The sequence below is a fragment of the Platalea leucorodia genome, assembly GCF_965183815.1.
Source record: "Platalea leucorodia genome assembly, chromosome: Z".
NCBI classification, from domain to species: Eukaryota; Metazoa; Chordata; class Aves; order Pelecaniformes; family Threskiornithidae; genus Platalea; species Platalea leucorodia.
In genome coordinates this window covers 418523-443766 of record NC_138858.1, presented here as the reverse complement: position 1 = coordinate 443766, position 25244 = coordinate 418523, and the positions used below count along the sequence as shown (strand labels likewise).

Genomic DNA, 25244 nt, shown 5'->3' with positions numbered 1-25244 from the left:
CAAAACTCATCTAAATCCAGCCTCTTCCTCAGCTTCACAAGATACCAGACCACATTTTGACTGAGGAACCCTTGACGCCTGCATGAGATCTGGCATGCTGTAGCTATCCTCCAGCCTTTCAATAAAAGGTCTCCAGCCAAGGGGGACTCAGAAACAAGGGAGAAGATGACCTCTTGTCTCAGCTACTGGGACTCCAGCGACAACATTCCTGTTTCACGTACAGTTAAGTTCTTCTACCAATGCATACGCTGCAGATGCTAGCATAAACATCAAATGGGTATTTAGTAAGGCCTAGACCTTCTAAATTGCTGGGACATGAATGCCTTAGCCTAGTCCGTCAACACTGTCTTTGGGATTACACCTCAGCAAAATATTTTTGGGACCTCTGTGCCCCGCTGCTTAGTTAGTAGACTGCAAACCCACCAATTTCCAAGAGCTGATTTTGAAAAGGCCCTGTTATTCTGTCTTGAACGACCTCACCCAGAAAGCCTCCCTGCCATTCAGAACACACACACCACAAAGTGGCGGGGACCCCGACACTATCACACTTGCCCAGGTCAAAACACGAGGCCACCCCTAATTCCATTAACCACACCCTGCTTTTTATTCTACCCTCGGGGGGGGGACAAGTTTTCTGCCGATTTTCTTCTGATCCAGATCATTTCCCATAGACGTCTATTCTATAAAGGGCACCAAATCTAATACATGCCAAGGGAACAACACCTCCTGTTTTAATTGCTGAGTACTGGAACCTCAGAGTCATCCCATTACAACCAAAGATTAGAAGTCTACTTACTTGTCAGTTGTAAGCTTAATCACTCCAGCCAAGTCAGTCCAGAAGAGCAGTCTCAAGAACTCCAGAGCTGTTACTATCCAGTAAATTTAATACCCAGTACAATAGGCAAGCTTCTCCAATTTAACAGAGACTATTCTGAAGACCTGGCCACACCGAGTATCACTTTACAGACTCAAAAGTCTCTAGAAAGGTCCCTAAGCCCTGACCCTCACACCTGATCTTAATGAAGACCTACTAATTTCCTATTTGTCTAAACACCTGTGTATCTCCCAAACCCTGTTCTACAGCCTGTGAAGTAGATCCCTCTTTCAATGTTTTTGTTAAATGATGTTGCAATTCTCAGTGCTAGGCCAGGAATTGCTACTGCTTCATTTTATCTTGAGCTCAAGATCCATATTTCGCTCACCTGTTGTTTCTATGTGCAACTTATCTGCAACATGTAAACTGCTCGTAGTTATCCCTGGCCAGTTAACAAATGCTATAGCCATTCAGGCTTCCAACTGAAAATCAGCTTCTGCTTACTGAAACAAAATCCTTTCCATAGCATTAACAAGTAAACTTTTCTTGTTGAAAGAGGGAGAGAGCTCTTCAACTCTTTTACAGAACCAGCTGCCTTCCTTTTCTCCCTGCTTTAGTCCTCTTTCTCTTTTCACTGTAGAAATCTCTTTTCACACATAAAGAGAAGTTAGGATGCCTGATGCTCAGCACCTGTGTTAATCTAAGCAAATAAAGACCAGCTGCACCTGAGAAGCCTGTACCCTCCCCTCCAGACACATTCTGTTGACAGGATCAGCGATTACCCGTAGAGACAGACTAGGAAAAGAAACGGCAGATTCATTTTCTCTGAGGGCTTGGAATCACAATTTTGCGAAAAATACTTGAGTTTAGCAGAGCTATGGCATCCAGGACTGGAATAACCACATAAAATTCAATTTCACGCTGCATAGTGAGTTAGTAAACTATCTGATTAGATTAAATATGATACCTGTGTAAAGTTTACATTTAGCAAGGAAAGTGTCTGCAATGTCACATAAAACATTTGATGACTGATTTTTTTTTTTTTTTGTCACTAATCTTTGTCTCCAAAACATTGATATTCTAGCCACATTATTTTTCTGTTTAATTGGGGGAACAGGTGAGGTGCAGAGGAATATAGAAAAGAAAAAAACACCCTACCAAACTGTATTTAAGTAGCCCTATCTTGGCTACTTCTTGGCTTTTACTTTATGCACTTTTGGTATATAGGCCAGCTGCAGGGAGTTCTTTTTCCAGTCACCGTTAGGCCAGAGCCAGGTCAAACTGGCGGAGGAAGAATAGGTTAAAATTTCAACATGGAGTTATAAAAACATTGTCTTCATGATTTTGTCAAGACGCCAAACCAATTTTTAGGTCTGCAGTTTTTATCACAAGAGCAAAAATAATAAAAAGTGTGTGAAAGTCTATACTGAATCCTTTTTAATTTAATTTAAGCTGCAAGGTTTCACCTGAAGCACGAGGGAAGGCAGGGGAAAAGCACATTGTGAGTACCCACATCTAGAATGAACTTCACCAACGACTGAGACGTTTAAATAAATAATGATTAATTATAGTTGGCTAGAGCAAGCAAAAGGTACTGAGCACCCTTTCCACGCTACTTCTAACGCTCTCTACCATGGTCTTCGCTAACTGCTTTGGTGCTGGCCGCTGGAGTTCAGTTCACCTGTGCGGCGCTTCATCCCCACAGACGGTCTGACCTTTCCCTCCAGAAAGGGCCATTTTGGCTTCAGGCGCTTGGGCCAGGCTGCGGCTCTGCAGCCACAGCCCCCGCGCTGCCGGCCCTTCGCCACGCGCGGCGAGCGGCGCCAGCAGGCCCAAGCTGCCTGTGGCGGGATGGCGCCCAAGGGAACCGCCAACAGCCAGCGGAGAACGGGCACCTCCTCGGCAGAGACCACGGGCCCCGAGCCCCGTCCCTTCTAGAAGGTTCCGCCGCCCCTGCCTGGGCCCCGCCGCGCCCAGGCAGCGCCATTCTCCTTCAGAAGGAGTGGGGGGGGCCGGCCACGTCGCGCTTCACGGGGTGACGTGTGGGGGCTCTGCTCCATGACTATGTGGCTCTCTGGGCCTTTTTTGAGGTGATTAGACTGGCAATTAATAGGTTTCAGGCCACTAAAGTCTCTTAAGTTCTGAGAAGAGGATTTAAACAGTTTTTTTACTTGCAAATATAAAAAATGAATAAAGTTGCTTATCCTCACCTGCATCAAAGACCTTCATGTTGTCCTTTGTCTACTCTGTTTTATGTGCAGCTCACGTGGCATTAAAGAAAAGGTAGTGGATGCTCACCTCAAATCCACCGTGGCGTATTGGTTGCATCATGGCTGCTGCGTGTGGTAAATCCCGCAGGTAAAGCTCTGGACGCCTGTGCTGAGTGTGAAGCTATCGTGCAGATACGTGATACTTGAATACGTATGAAGAGAAGTTAGTAAGATATTAAAGTAAATTAATCTGTAGGACAGAGGAGGTAGCAAACGCTGAGTGGGTTTTTTTGTCTTTTCTGAGGTAAGTGGCACAGGCCACCACTGAGCAAAGGTTTGATTTACTATGACGATTCCTGAAGATAATAATCCTACTGGGACTTGGACTCCAAGATGATTTAGGGCAATAGTCTTGACATGACTACCCTTTATTTACTGTTCTAAGATTAAACTTTCTGTATCCCACGTGTGTAGCACATCAGTACCTAATGTGGTATGGAGAGCCTGAAGTCATGGACAAGAGAGAGGTTGTGATACACGTTTCTCTGATCAGAGAACCATTTATGGCATATTGAATAAATTCCATGCATTTAGTGGCTGCCAGACAAAAAGAAATCACTATATAGCAGCATAGTGGATATTCACCGACCCAAATTCAGAAAAACACTGTATATAATGCGGGGACAGGGCAGGTTTATGGCCACGCCACTCGGTGCTCGCAGCGGGGTATACGTGGAGAGGGAGGCCTATTGACCTCCCGGTAAAACGTAGGAAGGAAGGGAAGTTACAAAAAACGTATGTTCTTTGCAAACGTCCATTACTAAGTAGTTTATTTTGCTGTGGTTTGTGATTCGCAGGATTAATGCTTTGCCCGAAACGTGCAGGCTGCGGCAGTGGCTGACAGGAAAAAGGAAGTCCTGTGCCTGTGATAACCGCTGATGGACAGGTACTTCTCAGGCTAATGGAAGCCGTAGAGCTGACCTGGGCAACTGACTTAGAGCTGAGGAGACAAATATCAGTGTTTGCAGACGGAGTAGTTTTCTTGGCGGGTGGGGAGTTCCCCCCTAGGGACAGGTAAATAAACGTAAGTTTTATCTGTTAGCCATCTGCTTACATCAAAACTGCTTAAATTCTATCCACAACTATTTTGCTGGGGAAACAGAAATTTCACGGATGGTACATTGTCAGTCAGACTTTACACCCTTAATCTGAAGATAATCCTCAACCTGAATTCTTTGCGTCGGATGTGTCAGATGGTGAATCGTTAAGGGGAATGCCAGGATGATCTAGAACTGATGTAATGAGTTTGATGATTGGGAAACTCAAATCAATTTCGTTTACTGAGCCCCAGCAGAAATCAGAAGAGATCATGGTTTCCAGGTTAAATACCTTTGCTCTACTTTATACTGCTCTTAGTTAATCTTTCTCTACCTAGTAGACAGAGTGACCAGAACAGGTAATCTTTAACCACTAGCCACTGACTTACAAGGGTCACAACATTTTCCCTTCTGTGATCGAAGTTGTCCTAGCACTACATATGCCTCACCTTTGTCTATTACATTGTGGTATTAGCGCTGGTAAATGCGCTTCCTTCAGTCTTTGTGAAGGCTGATGCCCCTTGAATGCTGTAGTAATCTAGGATAAACAGATAAATATCAGCTTTGCCCACTTTGAGCCCAAGAATTCCTGTAGCAATTTCCTCTCAAAAATGATATGGTCATAGCCTAAACTGATGTAAGTTGGCATAGATTCGCTGAAATTAATAGGTCATAGCAAAGGGATAAATTCAGTTACATTGTTGGACATGTGTCAGTTTTCTCCATAAAAGGATCCGGCCTAAATCTTTGACCCCGATTTGTCTGAAAGTTTTAAACCAAGCAAGCCATGCCCACAGCTGGTGGACTGTAACAGGATTTTTCCATAGATGAAATAGCCAACCCCAGATCAGTTTAAGAGTATTGATTACAGGCTCATTAAAGATAGAGCTGGAGTAAAGCCATAAAGATGCAATTCAAGTTCTCATACATGAATGGCCATTAGTGCAACAGTTCTGAGGCTGGAATCTAGTGAAGGAAAACCATTAAATATTGGGGTTCCAGAGGACTGCAGAACTGCGGTCTCCCTGGACTGGTGCCCCAGGAGTTCCTTTTCAAACCCCTGTACCTTATAGCATCAGATTTTTCAGATCAGAAACTTTTGCTCTAACTCCCTCCGCAACGGAGGGTCTAGTTTCCCGTCTCCCTCAAAACTGCAACTGACTTTAACCTGAGGTTTGTGCTAAATGAGCTGGGTAACATGAGGTCTTAGGCCAGCCAAATGAGGAAGAGAAAGCTCTTCCCAATCCACTCACTTTTTCCCGCTTACTCTACACGTGCACCACGATCCTTCTCTGTGTTATTTTTCTTCTCATGTAAAGTACACACTATTCTGATTTTAAGTGTAGAGGAAAAAAAAGAATGAGAACTGATTCAGGTGAGCCTCCTTCATGTCGTGTAACTGAACCCTGATTTGAAAGTCTTCAGTTTGAACTGAATGGTGAAACTGGCTTTTGAAATCTACTCTAAATAAACAAAGTACTTGTGTTTTTTAAGCCTTTTCAAACAGACTTTCTAAATGAGCTTTGTTGAACGCATAATGTATTTATGATCAAAATTAACCAGCTGCAAAGAAGGTTTATTCTTCCACAGGGATTTATACCACTCACAAACCCTTGTAGGCCCGTATCATTTCAATACAGAATAAAAGAATTCTCCTAATACACTAGCGAGATCTTCATGCACAGAATGTTTAACCCCTTTTTTTTGCCAAAATTGTTGTTCTTAATTGAAGAATTTCATAATTAAGGTATTGCAGAGCCAAACCATAGCTTCTTATTGTTTGTTAAATTTACCCAGTGTGAAAAACTTCTTAACATAGCCCTATTTCTGCCCCTGTGGTAAGGTACTATTCCTTCAGTTTGGGAGTTGGTCTTTCACCCTTTCCACATAGAAAAGACTCCATTCCTCAGATTTCTATTTCACTCTTTGTATCCTCCACATTTTATATAAGAAAAATGGTAGGAAAGAACTTTTGTATGGACCAAATTTCATCCTTTGTATAGTGACACCTTAGTCAACAGGAGCTATGCACATAAAATGGAATCACAGAATAATGTAGGTTGGAAGCAACCTTTGGAGGTCACAGAACTCAGTCCTCTACTCTGAGCAGTGCTAGCTTCAAAGCTAGACTGAACTTCAAAGTTAGATAATTTTGCCTGGGGTCATATCTACATATTTTCAAGGGAAGAATTTGGCCCTCAGATGAATGTGCAATGTGTATTGCATTATTTGTCCTTGTGTCACCCTTACTAACATTTAAACAAACCAGTTCCTTTTTTTTTCCTGGAATTTCCAAATAATTTGGCATTTAATTTCAAAGAATTGGACCCAAACCAGTCTGCAACAGTAATGAATGTTGCAATGCTGTTTCAGACTCTCACCAGTGGCTCCATGTGTAGTGGGCAGTACTTTACTCAAAATTGCAGATTGCCATTTTGAGGAAAACAGCTTTTTTCCCAGAAACACAACACCAGAAATACCAAGTAAGTGGTGTTTCCTCTGTGAGTAAAAGTAGCACATTTTAGTCTTTCTCTGCTGTTTTTGGACAACATGTGGCATTTTGTTTTTTTTTTTTTTATTTGAGGCCTTTTGCCCTCTTTTTACGATTAGGCATATTGTCAGATATCTTCTGTAGATTTAAAATGCACATCCATATTTTCAGAATGGCATATGGAGTTCGCACACAGGATTCTGGTATAATTGTACAGGTAATTTTTAATAAATATTTTCCCCAAACCTTGTTCTACTATTATGGGCACACTGTGAACTAGGACTACTACTACTACTACTACTACTACTACTAGTAATTCTGTCATCTTTATACTGTGTGCACGTACAAGTCCCAAATGAGAGACTTTTCACCAAAAACCAAGCAGTAGCAAGACAAAATGAAAAGCAGTCCCTGCTTCAGGAGGGTTTTCTAAGTAGACCAAGAGCAGAAGGTAACACAAAGGTTGAGAGCACCATCGAAAGCCCTAACCACTGGGACTCTAAACAAAGAAAACAGCTGTAACTGGGGGTATATTTTCCCTAATATTACAGGAAGCCTATTAGTAGTAACAATCATGGCACAGTCGGGCCCCACTGTGCAAAATGCCTGCATGCACAAAGAACATACAGACATATAATGCTGTAGATGCTATCCTGATCTTTCAGAAGTTAGTGGAAAAGTTTCTTTTGACTTCACTAGACCCTGGTTTTGTCTGACATTTAGTGAGCAGCCAGATGGTGATTCACTCCAGAACTTCCCCAGCCGCCTTCCTGTTAATCTCTTTGTAAGGATAAACAACGAGACTCTATCAGTGCATCCACGGGGCTACACAGCCAGCTGAGATTGCCATGTAGCCGCGGTCTCCCCTCTTGTACAGCACCTGAAGTTAGGTAGCACAGATTACCGGCACTTTTAACCTAAAAGCAAGTGACAAGGATTGCGTTGTTACAAAACTCTTCATTTCATGATGTTTCTCCAATACCCTGTCATATAGCACAGAATAGGAAAGCCAGAACTCAGGCATGTGCCCTTTTTCTTTTCCTGTCTCATTTAATTCTCTGCTTCCCTGCTAAATGTCACCTGTTAGCATTATGAATTTGTGCTTTGTGTTCATTAAAATCTTTTTATTTAACAAAACTGGAAAAGAGTACAGTGAAGCAGTCGGATCATCTACATTAGGCAACTAACATTGCTTTAACAACTAAGGTTATAAAAATGTGTCATTAAATCCCTGAGAATTATAAATTCTGGAGTTTTTCATAAGGGGAAAGAACTGTTCTTGAACTGTATATGCAGCGATAAGACTGCTAATAACCTATAAATACAGCTTCATTATTGCTTACAAAGCACAGTTCAGTGCCTTCTTTTATTCATGACTGCTGACGTTATTAGTAGGATTACTGGTGTATCTGAGACTGGAGCTACACTGTATTAGAAAACAGCATTTTAGGAAACAGCATTTTAGGAAACAGATAGTTCTTGCCATGACAAATTTGCAGTCCAAATACATGACAACCTAACAGAGAAAAGGCATGCCATAAATTGGTAAAGATGAGGGTGTTCTAGTGGCTTTGTAGTTCAGGCTTTTTTCCATTACACAGTATTGTATTGTGCGTTTGAATCGATGACGTGCAGGACCCTTCTCACAAAAGGAGAGCTCTGATTCTTAGAGCTCGTATATACTGGCCTGTTTCATCTCACCCTGGCAGTGGCGAGGGAAGGTATCTTAACAAGCACAGAAGCTGCATTTGTGTTCTTTCGAAGGTCTAGTTATACTAAAGCTGGAAAGCAAGGAGAGTGCAAGACAGAATTTTTTCCAGATTTGATTTTGCAGGGGTTTTCTGCTGCTGGATGAACACATCCAGCCAAAACCAGTAAAGTGACCTGGTTCCTCACGTTTGTGAGGTATTATATTGAAAACTTTGCTTTTTTAAAAAAAAAATTACTTTTACTTAAGACTGTTAGAAAATACTTATGTTCTAATGGAATAGAAGCATGGTAATGGAAGTAAGCAATGAAATACTAATTAGTTAACTATCAGGAAGCATTATCCTACTGAAGGTATAACTTTAATTTATGTTTAGAGAAATGGCATGTTCAAATCCCACACTAGCCTTCACCAAAAATGAGAAATTTATCATGCCCTAAATTTGTGGGTTTATACAATGGTCCAGTTGTTGATTATCTGGATGAGGTCCTGAAACGTGTGTTTAATTCCTGGTTTTGCCATTGGTGTTCAGATAGGCTCAGCTGCAGTCAGACCTTTTCCCCCATCTCAGAGGTGTGCTGGAAAGTAAAACCTATTAAAAATGTGACAGGCTTTTTGAGAGTTCTGAAAATTCCTGTGTAGAAAAGATCATAAATCACAATTAAAAAATGAAAAAAAGATTGGTAACACCCAGCAGTGAACAGTAAGATTAGCACTGTGATCTGAGGAATTGATGAAATCAGTCTTGCTGGACGAAGTAAGCAGTTAATATGAAGACAGAGTAAACACTCTTCATCTCAGGGTTAAGCAAAACAGGCAGCTGAAAAAACCCTATATTTTGTATTTTTCCCTACCCACATATGCTCTCTCTGAAGGGACAGAGAAAATTGAGATTTCAGAGCTTTTTTCCATTCCCTAGTCTGTTTGACTAAAGGTGACTCTAGCTCTGTGCAGTGAGGGCCATCTCCCTCCCCCAGATCAATATTTTAATATGACTTATCAGAAAGAGAATGAATTGTTTACTTTAAAACCTCAGGATCCCATAAAGGGCGAGAGAAAGGTGTCCACTGGAAACAGAGGCTTTCAACAGCTGACCACTGCTGGGAACTCATAAAAGAAAACCAAGACCTCCAAAGATCCGAATACAGTGATGTTCAGCAAAATGTCACGCAAGAGAACCTGACAAGCCCCCACGACACACCGGGGATCATTTGGCAGTTGTGTCAGATGGTAAGTGCCTTCCTGTGCTTGATTCATGTGAGGACGAGGAAATGCTAAAACGTACTAACAAAAATAAAATAGTGCAAATGAATTTGAATGCTAAGCACTTCAGCATACCAAAATATCTGCAAATGCCTGTGGCCTCTCTGTGTAATCTAACAGGATTTAATGTCTTTTACATAGTGATCTCTGCCTGCACTTTTAAAGAGATTAGGCTTTTATTAGTGTCAGTTGGCAAGCCACCCTAAATGTTTATTGTCTTAAAAAAAGAGGAGTGGCAGGGAAGCTGACAGTAAGCGTGGCTAGACTTCACCAGGGTTACAGGAAGGCTTCCAGGTCTGGATATACAAGAAGGACAGGTTCTGTGATCCATATTCAGATACTTCTTGAAAAACCTTCTTGTTCTTTACAATGGTCTTCTCAGCTGGAACATTCTAATAATATTCTTTATACAAATGTCTAGCAGAACAGAAGCAAAAAGTGGATTTTTTTTTTTCTCTGATGCTTATACTTTGCTTTCACCCTGTACTGTCCAGGAACTTTCCCATTGTTTCAGGTTTTTTTGCTCCATTGCAGTACTAAAAACTAGTAGCCATTTCTCTTTCTTTCATACCTTTTGTCTTGGAAATATTCCTGTTGAATTGCTGGAAGCTTCCATGTAGTTGTGGAACTACAAAACTGCCTGCTTGCAGCTGCATCATTTGCCTGGCTACCTACCATCATACACATTTCACAGTGAAGCGCAGAGGCACTTCTGCCAGGGTTCTGCTGCTCTTTGCACTGTATCTGACAGCGATTGTCGGACTTTTCCTCAGAGAGCTTCATTAGAGTAGGATCTTGCTTGACCTTTCTTCTCTGCTGCAGAGAGAAAGCTGAGTCAAATGTGTATGAGGAAAGGTAAGCGGAAAAAACACTAATATTGTGATGAATTAGAAAGCAATGTACAGTACTTACGTTCCTTTGGCATTCATTTCTCATTATCACCAGGTACAGCATAGGCATATTTATTAAAAATAGCCTCACGGACCTCAGGTCTACAACTGCAAGCTGCATCCTGACTAGACAGAACGTGTTCTGGTTGTGACTGTGTATTTGCCATCGTTAATTAAAAAAACCTCAGTGCCGTTTTGATACACAGGGTGTGCTGCAGCTCCTTTCCTTCTTTTGGAGATGTCTCCTGCGTAGCTGTGATTGCACAGTGGCCTGACCTGTGGCTCTGCAAATCTGCCTGACAGTTCTGTGTATTCATTCAAATGCACAACTCTTTCCCACTACAGCATGTACAGACTCAAAACACAGACAAAATCGGTGAAAGATGAAAAGCACTTGGAAAAGTTTCAGCCCTGCCCAAGCGTTTATAGGCTTGCTTCCTTGACAAGGATGGGAATGACAGAGCAGTTGGAATAACCACGCTTGAAAAACAAAACCGTTTGACCTGGTAACCAGCCAGCGAAGGTTCATTCCTCTGCTATTTCCCAGCCAAGGGCCACTCAGAACTCAGCTAATGCTGCCAGTGCGTGCTTTCACTGAGGTTTGATTATACCTACTTGCAAATCAGTAGTTCAATGGGTCAAGAGCTGCAGAGAGTCTGCATTGCCCGATCAACACTGGTCGAACTAGATTACATTTAAGAAAAAGATCCAGAAAAGACACAAAGTTGGATCAAAAGGTAAGGATTGCAGAGGAAATAACTTGTTACACTGCGCAGAGTGTGCCGGTGGCTCAGCTGGATTCAGTACGTGTGGGCAGCCAGCTAGTTTGTGTGCGTTAGTGTCTCCTCTCTGCTGGCACTTCAACTTTTAATGTTGTAGGACAGAGTGAGCTAAAGTTCCCTACCTGATGATCTGCATATAAACCTCTCGATTTGGGAGCCCTGTGCCCTTATCCGTAATCATTTCCTGTTACGGCTCCTTCCCCTGCCTCAAACCGGGGCTGCTGTTTCTGCAGTAGCCCTCAACCTGCACTTCATCTGGAGAGCAGATTCCTTTCTGCATCATTTCCTTCAGAGAGCCATGTTCTACTCCCACAGGCTCCAGCGCTTCAGCTGGCCTAGGGGTAGTTGCCCATACACAGCCTCTTATTTTAGGGCACGCAGAGCTGCACTTCTCACAAATTGCAGCATGCCCTGATTCAAGCTAGGGACTGCCTCCCCTGCTTACAAAAGCTGGTATTTAAAATGGCAACCACTTGGTCTCAACAAGTGCAGAAATGTGATTTTCCTCCATAGCTGTACCACATTCAGCATACATACCTCAAGCATTTAGATTTTACAGACAGCTGATGACAGAGATTCGTGCCTCTCTCGGTTCTCAGCTGGAATGCACGGTGCGAGTGCTGACAGCAGACCGAGAGTAAAGCAGAGGCATTAAGGCTGTTAATGTGTGGGAGTGACACATCACCAGGGCAGTGAATTAGGAAAGCTAAAAAATGAGATTGACAGGAAGGCTAAGCCCATAGGAGGAGTTCTCTGGGGATCTGAGAGTCTGCCTTTGGAATGCTTTAACTTGCTGAACAGTCTTTTGCTAAAATGCAACCAGATCCGGAAGACTATTGGAGACGCTAGTTTTGTTACATACGGGTAGCACATGCTCCCAACTTTGTAAAAATGGGAGGGCATTTACTGAGCTTAAAAAAACATGAGACAGATGGTTTAAAAGCATTATAGCAAGACGTTCTGTCCTCATCTCTCAACACGAAAAGACAACTCCATCCCCTCCCATGGTGCTTCTACCCAGTCCATACAGCATTCTTTTTTGAGTCACAAAGTTCAAGTATTCAGTAGCTACAGAAAACATTTCGGTACCCAGCACATACAAAATCCACCCAAATTCATGCAAAATGGAACATTAATGTTTAATGTCTTCTGCTCTCCTTGCAAGATTTTTACCAGTTCCAGGGGAGTAAAGGAATTCCACTCTGTGGTCTGTCTCTGCTTTTCTCTTTTTTTTTTCCTTTCTTTAAGTTAGCAGACTTAGTTACAGTTATCGATTAGTTACTACTATTCTTTTGTTATTCCTATTAATGAACGTTCACTAGCTGGCTTGCACTTTCACAAAGCTACATTCTATCCGCACAGGTCAGTGTTTCTTCCAGTTAACATCCGATCTTGCACAGATGATCACACTAGTTAACAGTCTTTATAGACTAAGCAAAAAGCGGATACACAGAAGAGTAAGATACAAAGGCTACTACTATTCACCCAAGCTCTGGTTCCCTGTGCCTCTGTTTTCTCTGCTTCTCTGCAGTACTCAGATTGACGATGACACATAACTGAGTGTCCATGGCTTTACGAATCGCCGTGCCTCAGCTGACACTCAGTTACTGCTTCTGTACCCACGGAGGATGTGCAGAAATGCTTTTAGACTTGCAGGCTAAACAAACACGGAAACACACGCTGTCCTATTAAAGCAAAAAAACTGTCCTGGGAAGAAATGAACCACCACAGTCCTGTGTATGTTAGTTACACTGCTTAATTCACTGTTGCGTAGGTGTTGATGTGTCATAGAAGAACTTGCATTGAATAAAACAGGTGAAGTGAGACTAGGAGTACAGAGCAACTTGCTGTCTTGTAAATGGGCTAGCTCTAAAATGCTGGTAAAAGCAAGTATGTGGAAAACAAATACAATCTTTAGCATCGTGATTCCTCAGATCTAACATAGCTCTGTAAGAGTCAGGTGCTTATTCTGAGCTGCCTCCATCAATAAGGGAAAGACACAGGTCCTTGCAGAGAATGATTCATCCCTCCCTTCATAAATTTGTCTCTTAGGACAGGACCGATTACTTTCTCAAGGTGCCTGTCCCATCTCCTTTGCCTGTAAAGGCACACTTAAAGCTACTTAACTTTAAATGGCTACAGCTAACTGAGAAAAAATATTCACCTCAAAGAAATTCTGAATCCTGTCTCCCATTTCCTTGGTGAGAATCCTGATGTACTACATATAAATATGCATAAACATGGTCTTCTCTCTGTTGTCTTGCAGATCTTTGAAGCCCCCGTGCTGAAGTCTGCAATGTGTGCGTACTACGTCTTCCATGGACTAATGATCTACTGCTACCAGGGCTGTGGAGTGTGACAATGGTGTTTGTGTCCAGTCTATCAAACGCCATTATCACACTAAATAGCTACTGATAGACAAGACATCAATTCAGAAAAGTATACGAACTGTAGCAATACGTTTTCCCACCGTGCTGAGGAAGAAATAAGCTTTTTGCATGTATGTCAGGATGACTCTGCTCTTTCTTATGCAGGCAAACGCACCACAGTAAGTGGGAAATACATACTCTGCTACATGCACTTCCAGATTCCCATCGTAAAGCACATGAGTCATCTTAAGGAATCATCATTGTAATGTCATCATTAGGAATGTGGATTTCATTGGAATCAATGGGGTTGTGATTACCTCTGAAAAACAAGGCCAGCTTGGGATTTTCTTTCTCCTGCTGGATTGACCATGACAATAGAATACTGGAGCCAATTAGCTGATGTAGTCAAACTCTGGCTCTTACTTTGGCACCAAATGAAAACATATGTTTGGAACATTAATTGACGGAGAAGCTCATGACATTTTTCAAACAGAACACTTTCCAAAATTCTGACAAAAAGCTATTACATCTAACTTGAAACATCACTTATTCAGGTTTCAAATGCTTTCAGCTTTTGTTTTCGGTTGTGACAGCCTTCCCTGTCACAACTGTATGTATGATTTGAGCACCATGCGCAAGCCCATTGTCTTATGTTCTAAACCTACTGTTTTGGGAAGAGTCGCAATTTCCTCATAGAAATTCTTCTGAAAACTATTTTAAAGAATAGGAATCATCTGTAGGAACTTCCAAAGGGCTTAATGAAAGCCAGGCACCAACGCTGCTCTGAGAAGCCTAAATCCCACTGACTAACCGGGATTTAGGCTCTCAGAATGTTGCGCTCTGATTTGCAATGAGAGTGGTAACCTTAATACTCATCAGCATGTTCCAAACTCCACCTTTCCTCTGACTTCTAGTGCTAAGGAACCACGCATGCATAATGAATAGGACACTTCCTATGGCTGTGATGTGTAGAGTGCTGCTGGAAGAAAGCATAGATGGATATGTGAAATTTATGATTTATAGATTATACTGTGGTTCCATTTGCAACCAATTTTATTACACAGTGTTTCCCAACAGAACATCTTCAATGAGTTACGTAATTTTATTCCCTAAACCTTTTCTTCCATGAGTTATTGCTGTGGAACAGTCATTAGCAATGTGTACTGCTGAAAATTAAGGGAAGAATTACAATGTTGTATATTAAAATTGAGTTCCAGTCTAGATATTTTTAAAAGAATTCTCAGCGCTCCAAATTATAATAACACAACAGGTCTTCACAGAGGAACTCAGAATAGGTTTCCTAAACCTTATATGCATCGTAATCACTCTTTGCATTCACGATTTTCTTTTGTGACCTTTGTTCTGAAAACCTGCTGTATCAGATACCTCTGTGCAGGTATCTGATACAGCAATAAAAGGTGACTGAACGGAGAGTAATCCAGTAGCCTCCTGAGAAATTAGTGCAGAACAGCTCTTGCAAAAGGAAGAAGATAAAGCTTACTACCTACAGGAAGAAGAGAGACTTTTTGGTGCTTTTTTTCCTCTTCCAACCCTGCTGTCCCAAATAAACATCAGGCCCAGCGACAGGGAAGGGGAAGGAGCAGGGGCAATGGCAGAGGAGGTAGGGGAGAGGTGGGAGTGCGACAGTGGACGTGTGAGCACAGGGACAACGTAAGTGGTGTGGGAAGCTGAGACCTTCAGCACGGCACCAGCTATGCAGCCAGTCATTCACCTGGTCAATGAGTCTCCTTTTTCTTGAACCCCCTTCCCCAGCTGGGAGGACAGAGGAGACCACCACCTGCGCTCCCCATCCCTTCAATATCGTTCCGAGGGACATAAAGTCTCGTTTGAGAGACTTGTGCCAGACGCTTGTCCACAGCTGTCCCACTTCCCTGACATCATCCTTCCAGTATATATGGCACCCGTTGGCCTCTTCTCCCTGGTCCAGTTTTGCTTTCAGGAACAATAAATCTTAATCTTGTCTACCAGATAGAGCACGAATGGATGGACAGAAATACCCTGATGTTATTCCTCCCGTCTGATGTTTCCTGCATTACACAGGAAGCTCATTCAAACACACTTCTGCAGCAGCAGTACCAGCCTTTCGGTGTGGGCCACGAAGGCCTTCTGCTGGGTCCTGATGGCAAGTCCATCCCTGTTATGTCACTTGATATGGACCTGTCACATCACCAAACTGCAGCTGTGATACACAGTGCTGCCATGTACACGGCACAAATCTAGCCACAGCAAACACCTGGCACCATGTGCACCCCTACCACAAGAGCAAATGCATATCTACTGCGTGTTTGGGGCAACATGAACACGGCTCATGTGATAAGTGAGCTTTTAGTAGGGGTAGTAGGGAAAAGTGAGGGCTGGGCTGCCCCGTAGCATAAGGCTGGGTCCTATCTTTTGTCTGTAAGAAGCAGATAATGAATTGGAAAGACTGATGTAGTGGGCCAGATGCAAAACATCTGGCACGGACTGGGCATCTATAGACCACTAAGCATTAACACTAACAAGGGACCTTGTTCTGCCACCGGTGCAAAACGAGCGACCTCAGTCATCCATAAACACAGCCAGAATCCAGCAGCAACAGAAAGGCTCCCAAAGCCAGTATTCTCCTGCTGTCCAAGACTCAGTAAATCCCAGGAATTTCACACCCACAACATTTTATGGCAGACTCACAGTGAAATCAGCAGAGCTGCAGATAATTATGGTTATTTTTCAAAAGGTCTTTGCTGAGAACGAGCTTCTAGCCAAGGGAATCTTTGTGCAGGAAAGTTGGGAGGCTGGGGTGGGCAAGAGAGCTGGAAGTCCTTTCTCTTTTCTCTCGCTTTGCAGGAGGAAAGTGACCTTGTCTGCAAGCCCCTCTGTGTAATGTTTTCACAGCAGCTACTTTTCTTCTCAACCTTTGATTGAGAGAGAAATGAAAAGTCCCTTCCCTCCCTCACCACACCTGCAGTGCTTTCTAGGGAGCCTGTACCAGTCTTGCTTGCCCTTCTCCTGATTACTGGCACTGTGATTTTTCTTATTTGAAGAATATCTTATGCTGCTTCTCTCCTCCCACTCAGTAAGCCTCGTGTGCCGCTTGCCTGAGCACAATATCCCTATCATATCAACAGAAAGAGCTGGAGATTAGGTCTGTCATTTTGGACTAGCTCTACGATTTGCAATGTCATCACAGCTTGTTCCACGTCATTCATTCTTTTAGAGATGCAAAACATGAATCACGACTGCTGGTACTCCAGTGGTGGAATGGCGGTACAGGCTCCCCAGCTTCCACTTGTAATGTTACTAAAGGAAACCCATTTAAAAAATTCAGTCAAACATCCATGTGGGCAAACAGTTCCTAACCTTCCCCTGGTGCTCTGTGGCAGGAGAGCAGTGTAGTCTCCCTACTACTTTCTTACTACTGCGCTCTTAAAACTCGAAAATTAAGTTACTTACTGAGGCTTTTATTGTAGAGCAACATGACCTTTACAACACCCACACAAGTATTAGATGCACTGAAGTTTCTCGAAGAGAAAAAAAAAAAAAGAAATTAAGGCATAATGGGGCTGCATGCCTGCAGGTCACCGTTAGGTTACGGGAGGCTAAGCTGCAGGAGTTATGCCGAAAAGTTCCTCCAATAAGAACTGCATACAAAATTCTCTTACTATGCGGTATAGGGAATGGATTGGGAAACGTACTGCCTGTTTTCTAACGGGGTCCTCCATCTTACATCTCCGTGGATGAATATTCAAGGCACAGCATTTGAAATACATCAGCTGCCTTCTGAAGTTGCATCCTCCGGAGACCTGGGACCAAGCAATCTGTAAAGCAGGTGTATGCATAAGGACTGGGAATAGGTATCACAGGGCTGCAATCATCTATTCATCCAAGACTAGTCAGTCATAGATTCAAATCCTGAAACTTAGCAGTCTGGCTTTTTTCATTTGGAAACTTGAAATGAAGAATAATCTAACTTCTATGGCAAGGATCTGTCTTCCCGCACAGTTTAAAAAATGCCACAGACATTTTGGTTAGAAGTTTCTCCATTTTCCAGTTTTAGAGAAAATTCTTCTGCACTCCAGACATATCTCCCCATATTTCAGCACCAGGCTGACTGTTTTCTATACCCACTGACTTTCTCCTCGTGGGTGAGACTGTTATTTAAGAGCTACAGCTGGAACCAGAGTCTGCAGCTGATTCCCAGCAACTCTGCACCCGTCTTCAGAAGTGCAAGCTGTCGTCTTGAATCCGTGGAGGACTGATGTACTCCGATTCATTCACTGCCACCATTGAACACTTCTGAACATTCAGGTGACATTTTCAAGTGCACTCAAGGTTCTGTTTCAAAAGGGACTGCGGAGGCCAGTTTCCACGGAGCAATAAAGTTCTAAGGATCACAGACACGACCAACTTACGAGTTATGTGCCTAATATTTTGTGGATATGGACCTATACACTGAAATCCCTTAGGTGTTTTTGAAAAACATTACCACGGAAGCTCAGATGGTTTTTAAAGCACTTAAAAACTGCAGAAGAACAGGTAGAATTATCAGTTTATCTACAGGGACACATACATCTAAAAACGCAATACCTGTAGGCCATTCATGTGATTAATTATTTTAGAAACATCCTGTAGAAGCTTTATTGACTCCCTTCTTGAGTGTTTTATCATTGTTAGTCTGTGTAATAGAATTTAAATCACAAAGCATTAGTGCTGCAGCCTAAACTACAGTGGTGCCCTATGAAAAGCATAACATTTTAAAATTGCTATCAAGACACAGTGCAATTCATTCTGTGTGTGCTTAAGAATATTTATTAATATAATAACAAAACTGCTGGCAGCAAGAATTAACCTCTAAGTGCTCCTTTAAAAAATGGGTTCCAGTTTCTGCTTTGCTGATGTCTCTGCTGAGATTAGAATACATATTTATCTAACTTGCTCACAAAACCCATGCTTCGGTTCCCTTACGTAGAAGGCAAAAAGCAAACTTTGGCTCAGATTAAACCAGTCTGTAAAACAGGTAGCTGCTTCTCCCATTCATCTCAATGGGCCATTAAATCTAGAGCCCAATGAGAATGCTGTTTACCCTACTAATAATGATTATTTCACTGCTTATGATTTTGCAGACATCCACCTGATGCATACTGGTAACACAGGTACACCGAGGTAAAACCACAGTTCCGCTAGGTGAATCTTTCTTCTGCCATTGAAGTCAACCAGCATAAACAGGACCAAACTTTCTTTTCCCAGTCTGATTTCGTGGTCTAGACCTTTGTATGAAGTTTAGTTTAGATGCACTCAGCTTTCATTCTTTTTCAGATAGCCAGGAAATACCTCCTGATAGAGGGCATATATGTATTTTCTGTAACATGACTAAGGTGGGTAGAGTGACTAGTTATCGGTCTACAAGGAACAGCAATTATTAGCAAAGCCTTTTTAAAAAAAATCTGACATGCAAATTGAGACATGGGCAAAAAACCAGTCTGTTAATCATAATTTCCCATCAGTTTTTGACATGCACACTGGAGCTCGCTCTGTGTCACTGTCAGACTATCTAAATTTTAAACTTTTTATATCATGACCCAGAAACATCAGTAAGGAATTGAGGATGGTTTGGAGAGGGGCCTGCGTAGGCAAGGTATTCCTGCCACAGAGTTCCTCCCTGTCGAAGCAGACAGCAGGGAGGGCAGAACAGACTGCTCAGCAAGTGTGAAAGAGATGGGGCAACAAGGAACAGACAAAAGGCAAAGACTCAGTTCTCTACTTCCCTTAGATACGGCAAAGAGCAATCATCTGAGCACCATGACAGAGAAGCCTTTAAAACTTTTCAAGATGGCTTTAACCTGAAGTAATCAGTCAAGCATTTTCTACTTTTGGTAGCTATTAATGTATAATTATTTCAATGTAATTGCACGTGTAGCTGAACTCAAGGGCAATGACTGAATTTTAACAGGATCAAGTGACATTATTATAATTGAAGCTTTTGTTCTATTACAGAAAAATGACTGATTTAAACCAGTGTATTGCCAAGTTATCCTATTGTCATCAGTTAGACTTTCCACTGACAGAAATTCAGGAATTGTGACTCACACAGTGTTGTCATACATCAGCAATGTAATATGTCTATTTAAAACCAAAACACATTCAGTAAACTCCTGAGCAGTGGAAAAGCATCCGTTTTAGCTGGGTGTATGTCTATTTAATCCAAATAAGATGGCGTGTTATTATATAATGCTCCATGTACACATTTACTCTGCGAGATCAATAATAAGAAAATGAAAATTAGCTTTTGAGTACAGATGTCAAGCCTAGTTGAAAGATGAATGAAAAACATGAAATCCATCAAAACAGATATATAACCAGAATGTAGCCTCAGTCCTTAATTAATGCTCCGTCAGCGGGCTTGGAGGACAGTTCCCCACAGAGGAAAACATTCTAAAAGATTCACTTATGCTCACTGCCAGGGGGCAAGAACGTCATCATCTTTTCTTTAGAAGGCAACGCAGAGCACAGAGCATTTCATTGTATTGTGTTCCACGGACACGCGGAGCATAAACATCCTCATTCAGATCTATGGTTTCTGCTGTGCTTATTTTGGCCAACAGGTGTAAACAACATTTTCTCCAAGTTTTTGATTAACAAATAAGGAAGAAAGTTATGACTCAGTCCTGCAAACAACTGCACGGTGTAACTACGGTCACAGATGGGTGCTGTGAGAATTCATCTAAGCTTAGTCACTTGCAGGATCGAGACCTCCATCTTTCCAGACACGGATAATATTCATTGTCCCTGTGCTGTCATCAGTATTGAACACATCAGGTAAATGCAGTAAGGTGATGTTTTTACACAGACATGAAACATCAACGAAACTAATTCTCTAAAGTTGCAGGGGTGGGAGAGTGTTGGTTTCCCAATACCCTGTCTCTTAGAGATCAGAAATATCAGCAAGCTGAACACTTAAGAGGGGAAACAGGAGCAAATTTCCTTCCCAAAGATGCTACATGCCACTGTCATACTTGGTGTTTCTCGAACGAGCAGAAACCATCTACTTTAGAAAGCTAGGGAACCACTTTTCAGCTCCTACATGACAGACAGACAAGAGTACCTTAAGTAAAGTAAGGGTGGCCTGCAAACATACACACGTACACATGTGCACGCATGCAGCACCCGGACCAGGCAATAACACCCAAGTGAGCCTTCTCTATTTGCAGCGCATGAGGGAATTCAAGTTCATGGCTACACCAAGCCTCACTTTTTTTATGTAGGCTTCTTACATTGGCTTTGAGGAGCAAGCAGCCTCCTAACTGGGGTGTGTTACATCGTCCAGCACACTATTTACATGCATGGCTACAGAAGGACAGGAAAGACCTGTGGCAAACTCTCCTTCCCATATTGGCACTCTCCATTGATGGAAAGCTGTCAGGAGCAGAGCTGTTGTTGAGACCCTCTCCCACCACCACGGAAGGGGAAAGGGCTCCTCAGCTAGGCCCACTGACCCGCAGCGTTGGCCTAGCAGCACCGGCCCCCAGGCTGGGTGGCCAGCTTCACGCTAACTGCCTGGCACTGACATTCTTGCCCCTGACTGACCCAATGGTTCCAGCTGCAACATGACAGAGCGCCCAATATGCCCCATTCCCAACATCTCCTCCTCCCCACCAAAGCTAGCCAGAACCGCAAGCAGCAATAAGCATCAACAGAGTACAGAATTCCAGGCTCAAATAAATGATGCGCTGACGATTGCCAGGTGGCAGCGGAAAGTGGCTTGCTGCCATCCCCATCACGAGGTGCGCTCTCTGGCCACGCACGGTGTCTCATTCCCTCACACGCACCGACGTCCTTTTGGCTGAGCGAGAGAGGTGGGTAAACTCAGACCGATTCCTGGTTTGAACAACTGAGACACCAGAACAGCGGGGCTTCCTCTCGCGATACTTCAGATTCTCTGCAGTAGCACAACATTGTCATTCACCTTTATTTTCAAACAAATGGCTTCCCCTCCTCAATACATTGTAATTTTTTTGTCAAGGTTTCATTCTCAATGTTTTGACCCAGATTTCAGTCACACTCAAAGTTTTCACCTTCCTTTGGCATTTTCTATTTAAAAATTCATCTTTCAAATAGTCTTTCATACATGTAATTTTACATGGACTACAATAACATCCTAATTTCTGCAATACCGTTTTGTAGTTGGTCTCCTCCATCGAACTCAGCAGAAAACTATTAAAAACTCAAATGCTTCAGAGCAACTCTGGAGAACTTCATCCCATGTAACAGTAGGAATTTAAAATGCAGATGTCTGTCTGACACTTTGCTTCCTTCTCCCTCAGTGGAGAGACATAGGCACTTTTGGGGCACAGTTAATCTAACTTACTTCAAATGTTTGTTTTTCAGAGGACCTGCACTTTGCTCCAAATTCCATTGAGCAGACCTCCATTAACCCGTAAAGGGAGCCCAGGATGACAAGCCTAGATGTTACATCTACATTGCAGTCAGATGAGTTTCTGTCCCTTGGGTCAGCTAGTCCCCAGCAGTTTACCTCTTATTTGGCACCCACTGCTTATCAATACAAAGCAGAACCTAGCCTGAAATCGCTTTTATCTTCCTCAGCACTGATGGGACTCTTTCTTACACACAGGTATTGGCTTCTGGCACCACCTGCTATCTAGTAATCACACAGGGATAAGAAGCTTACCAATGTTCAGCGGTTGTTTTCTGTGTTAGGCGCTGCAGGTTGGGTTTTCAGCTGCCACCTCCAATAAACTCGTTGCAGTCCTCTGACATGCAGTTCCCTCCTCTGGCTGCAAACCTCCACGTAAGCTACACTTAAGTTTAATGGAGCACAGTATCTTTTCGCAGTTCTGGCCCTGCCTAGGCATTCTGGATAAATCATGACTCTTTAGCAGACAGGTACTGGCCCAGGGCACCTATCCTGTTCCTTCAAAAAACAACTCTGTGCTACACAGAAAAGTCACTGTACTTACTCTAAGTGAAAACGCTGCGAGGTACGGAAACACCCTCCAGATGTAATGGTTTATTTCAGATGGTAGCTGTTTGGCAACATGCAGACTCCAAACCTATCCTACAACAAGATCGGTGCAAGCACAACAGTACTGTGCCATGGGGTTCACTGTAGATTCAAGGAAGCTTGCATGGAAAGCAAGGAATTCTATGGAGAATCACACAAGTTGCTCATCTTTAAGCTGATGACATCACTCTGTGAGGACCTTAAAGATGCTAGCTAATTTTGTGGGGGGCAGAAGACAGATACATCCAATCGCGAATGGCTTTGTCTTGTATTAAAAGACATGTAAGTGGGAGAAAAAACTACAAGAATGGGATTATAGTAGGATTATAATATGCAAAAATCTGGGAGAGGAAATAATTATTCTATAGCAGCCTGAGCAACAATACTGTGCAAAACTTTTACTAAGTTGCATCTTAAATATATTGATGTTTATGTAGCAACCGAACCCACAGGGTCGCAGGCACAGACCCATAGAAGGGAAGGTGTTCTCCAGTGGCCTGTGGTGCACTCAATGTCCAAGACTCAAAATGTGCAGATACCAATACACAGAAGGGTTGTAAGATAATCCAGGCAGATGGCTTAGTTTGTCTTCAAAACCTTGCCCCAGTGTTAAATCTCAGGTACTGAGACCATAGAATCAGCTCCTTTCTTTGTTGCTGGCATCAGCATCAGGATGACTTCAAAATAATGTCATAAGGCAAAAGGCTAAAGTTATGCCCCCACCAGGTCATTGGTGCCTATCACTGCTACATATCCTTGAGAGGAGTTTTTCACAAGATGGGACAGTACAACTCAGTGCTCTGAAGAAATGAAGTCTCTAGGTTCTCTTGCTTTCTTGGGCACTGTTTTCTTCATAGTCGATGAGTTTGGTAGATTTTTGCTTTTCATGGATGGTGCTTTCCTCTGTTTTTGATGAGTGGTTCGGAGAGATTTCAGCCCCAGCATCTCACAGTACTTATTGCACTGGTGGAGGGCTCTGAACTGCTCAATGAAGGAAATCGAGCAGTTGCCTTTAAAACCTTTGTATCTGTAGCAACAAAGAGAAAAAAAAGCCACATGGGATTTCAAGATTCATTTTCAGCACAGGGACGCAGGGTATGACTGTTGACTCATAAGCAGCTTGAAAACATTAAGCAAGTCTCTTCCACCCATGCTGTTTTGAGAAGCACTAACTCGTCACAGAAAATCAAACGGAGCCATTGAGAGGTGAAGGAAACCAGGCAATAAGTAGTGACAGAAGAGGGAAAAGGGTTAAAGAGGCATAGTTCTGTGATCTGTGTCCTGGCTACTATTTTTCGTTTCATTTAGATGGGAATGTAATTGTCTGCTGGCTAACTTTGTCTCAGCAATATATAAATGAAATCCATTCTACATCATTCTCTGTAAACAGTTCTGTTGACTACCATGAAGAGACAAGGTTGCCACATGAGCTGTTGCCAGAACCAGAAGCTACTTCCATCCAAACATGTACATAACTTCTGTGCTACGCTCCTCCCTCACCCAGGCTTGACTACAAGATCTCAAGGAGCCAAGCCTCTTGGGGAAGAAGGACGTAAGGAGTGTTCCTGAGGAAGGCAGTTTCATCCAGCCTTCACAATTCCCAAGCCACCAGCATATTTCCCACTGCTACCTCTCCCTTCTTCAGTGGGCTAGCAAAGCCAGGGAGTAGGCAGAGCATGTACATCCCTCTTTTTCTCACCCTGCCACTGGTTGCTGACATTCCTCCTGGTGCCTGCTTTTTAAGCTGCATCAGCATCTTTTAAAAGCTGCACCTGCTTTTTAAAGGAGTAATTTTTGGTCAAATTACCAGGATGGAGACGGGAGAAGAAAGGCCAGGGTGCTCCTCTCCTTTTTTGGTAACCTTACTGAGTGCATGTTCTACCCTGTTCTCTCGGCTCACTGGACATACAAGGTCCTCAGATGGGAACTGTGAGTTATCACTGCACAAAACACAAACAAGACTTAGCACTGAAATTAACACAACCTGCTCATTGCACGGCAGTCCAGAGAACGTCTGTCCTCGTGCAGATTGCTTAGTGCTAAAGAAAACACTGTTGCTCTGAGAAGGTCAAACTCTTTCTGACAGATAAGCATCTTTATTGCAACATAGTTTGCCAAATTTTCTTCTACAAAAGAATGGTGCCAGTGGTGAAAATATAATAAAATACCTTGCAACAAAAGGGGATATCTGCCTCCATTTATATCTAACTGTCCTATTTTGCATCTCTAGTGTTCCTCTACAGAGAAGAAATAGAAAAGTTGAAACCTCAGGCTGACTGCTTTCCTAGCATCAGTAATTCCACCCTAGGAGGAAAGAAATCTCGGTGGATAATGCAAATCTGAAAGTTTCTCTAGTATATCTAAAAGGTAATATTTCTTGCTTATTTGGGCACATACCAAAATGGTTATATATATTGGCAGTCCCCCTTACAGCCAAAAAAAGTCATCTATACAATTTGCTGCTGCTTTTAAACACCGTCACAACTGCCTACCCATGGAGGACGGATCCCAAATGATTTCAGACAAGCTATTGCAGCCATGATGATGAAGACTTTGCAGCTAATTGTAAGGTGAACAGCAGACCTTAATCTTAAAGTATTGCTG

General features: G+C 42.6%; 1 protein-coding gene across 1 annotated transcript in view; it reads right to left on the bottom strand.

Annotated features, from left to right (window-relative positions):
- Positions 1–22896: 22896 nt before the first annotated feature.
- Positions 22897–25244, bottom strand: part of LOC309602441 (alpha-protein kinase 2-like) — a 35193-nt gene continuing 32845 nt past the window's right edge. Inside the window, exon 10 of the mRNA XM_082336010.1 lies at positions 22897–23667. Within this exon, the coding sequence (XP_082192136.1) occupies positions 23433–23667 (235 nt within the window). The 3' untranslated portion in view covers positions 22897–23432. The remainder of the gene's footprint in view (positions 23668–25244) is intronic.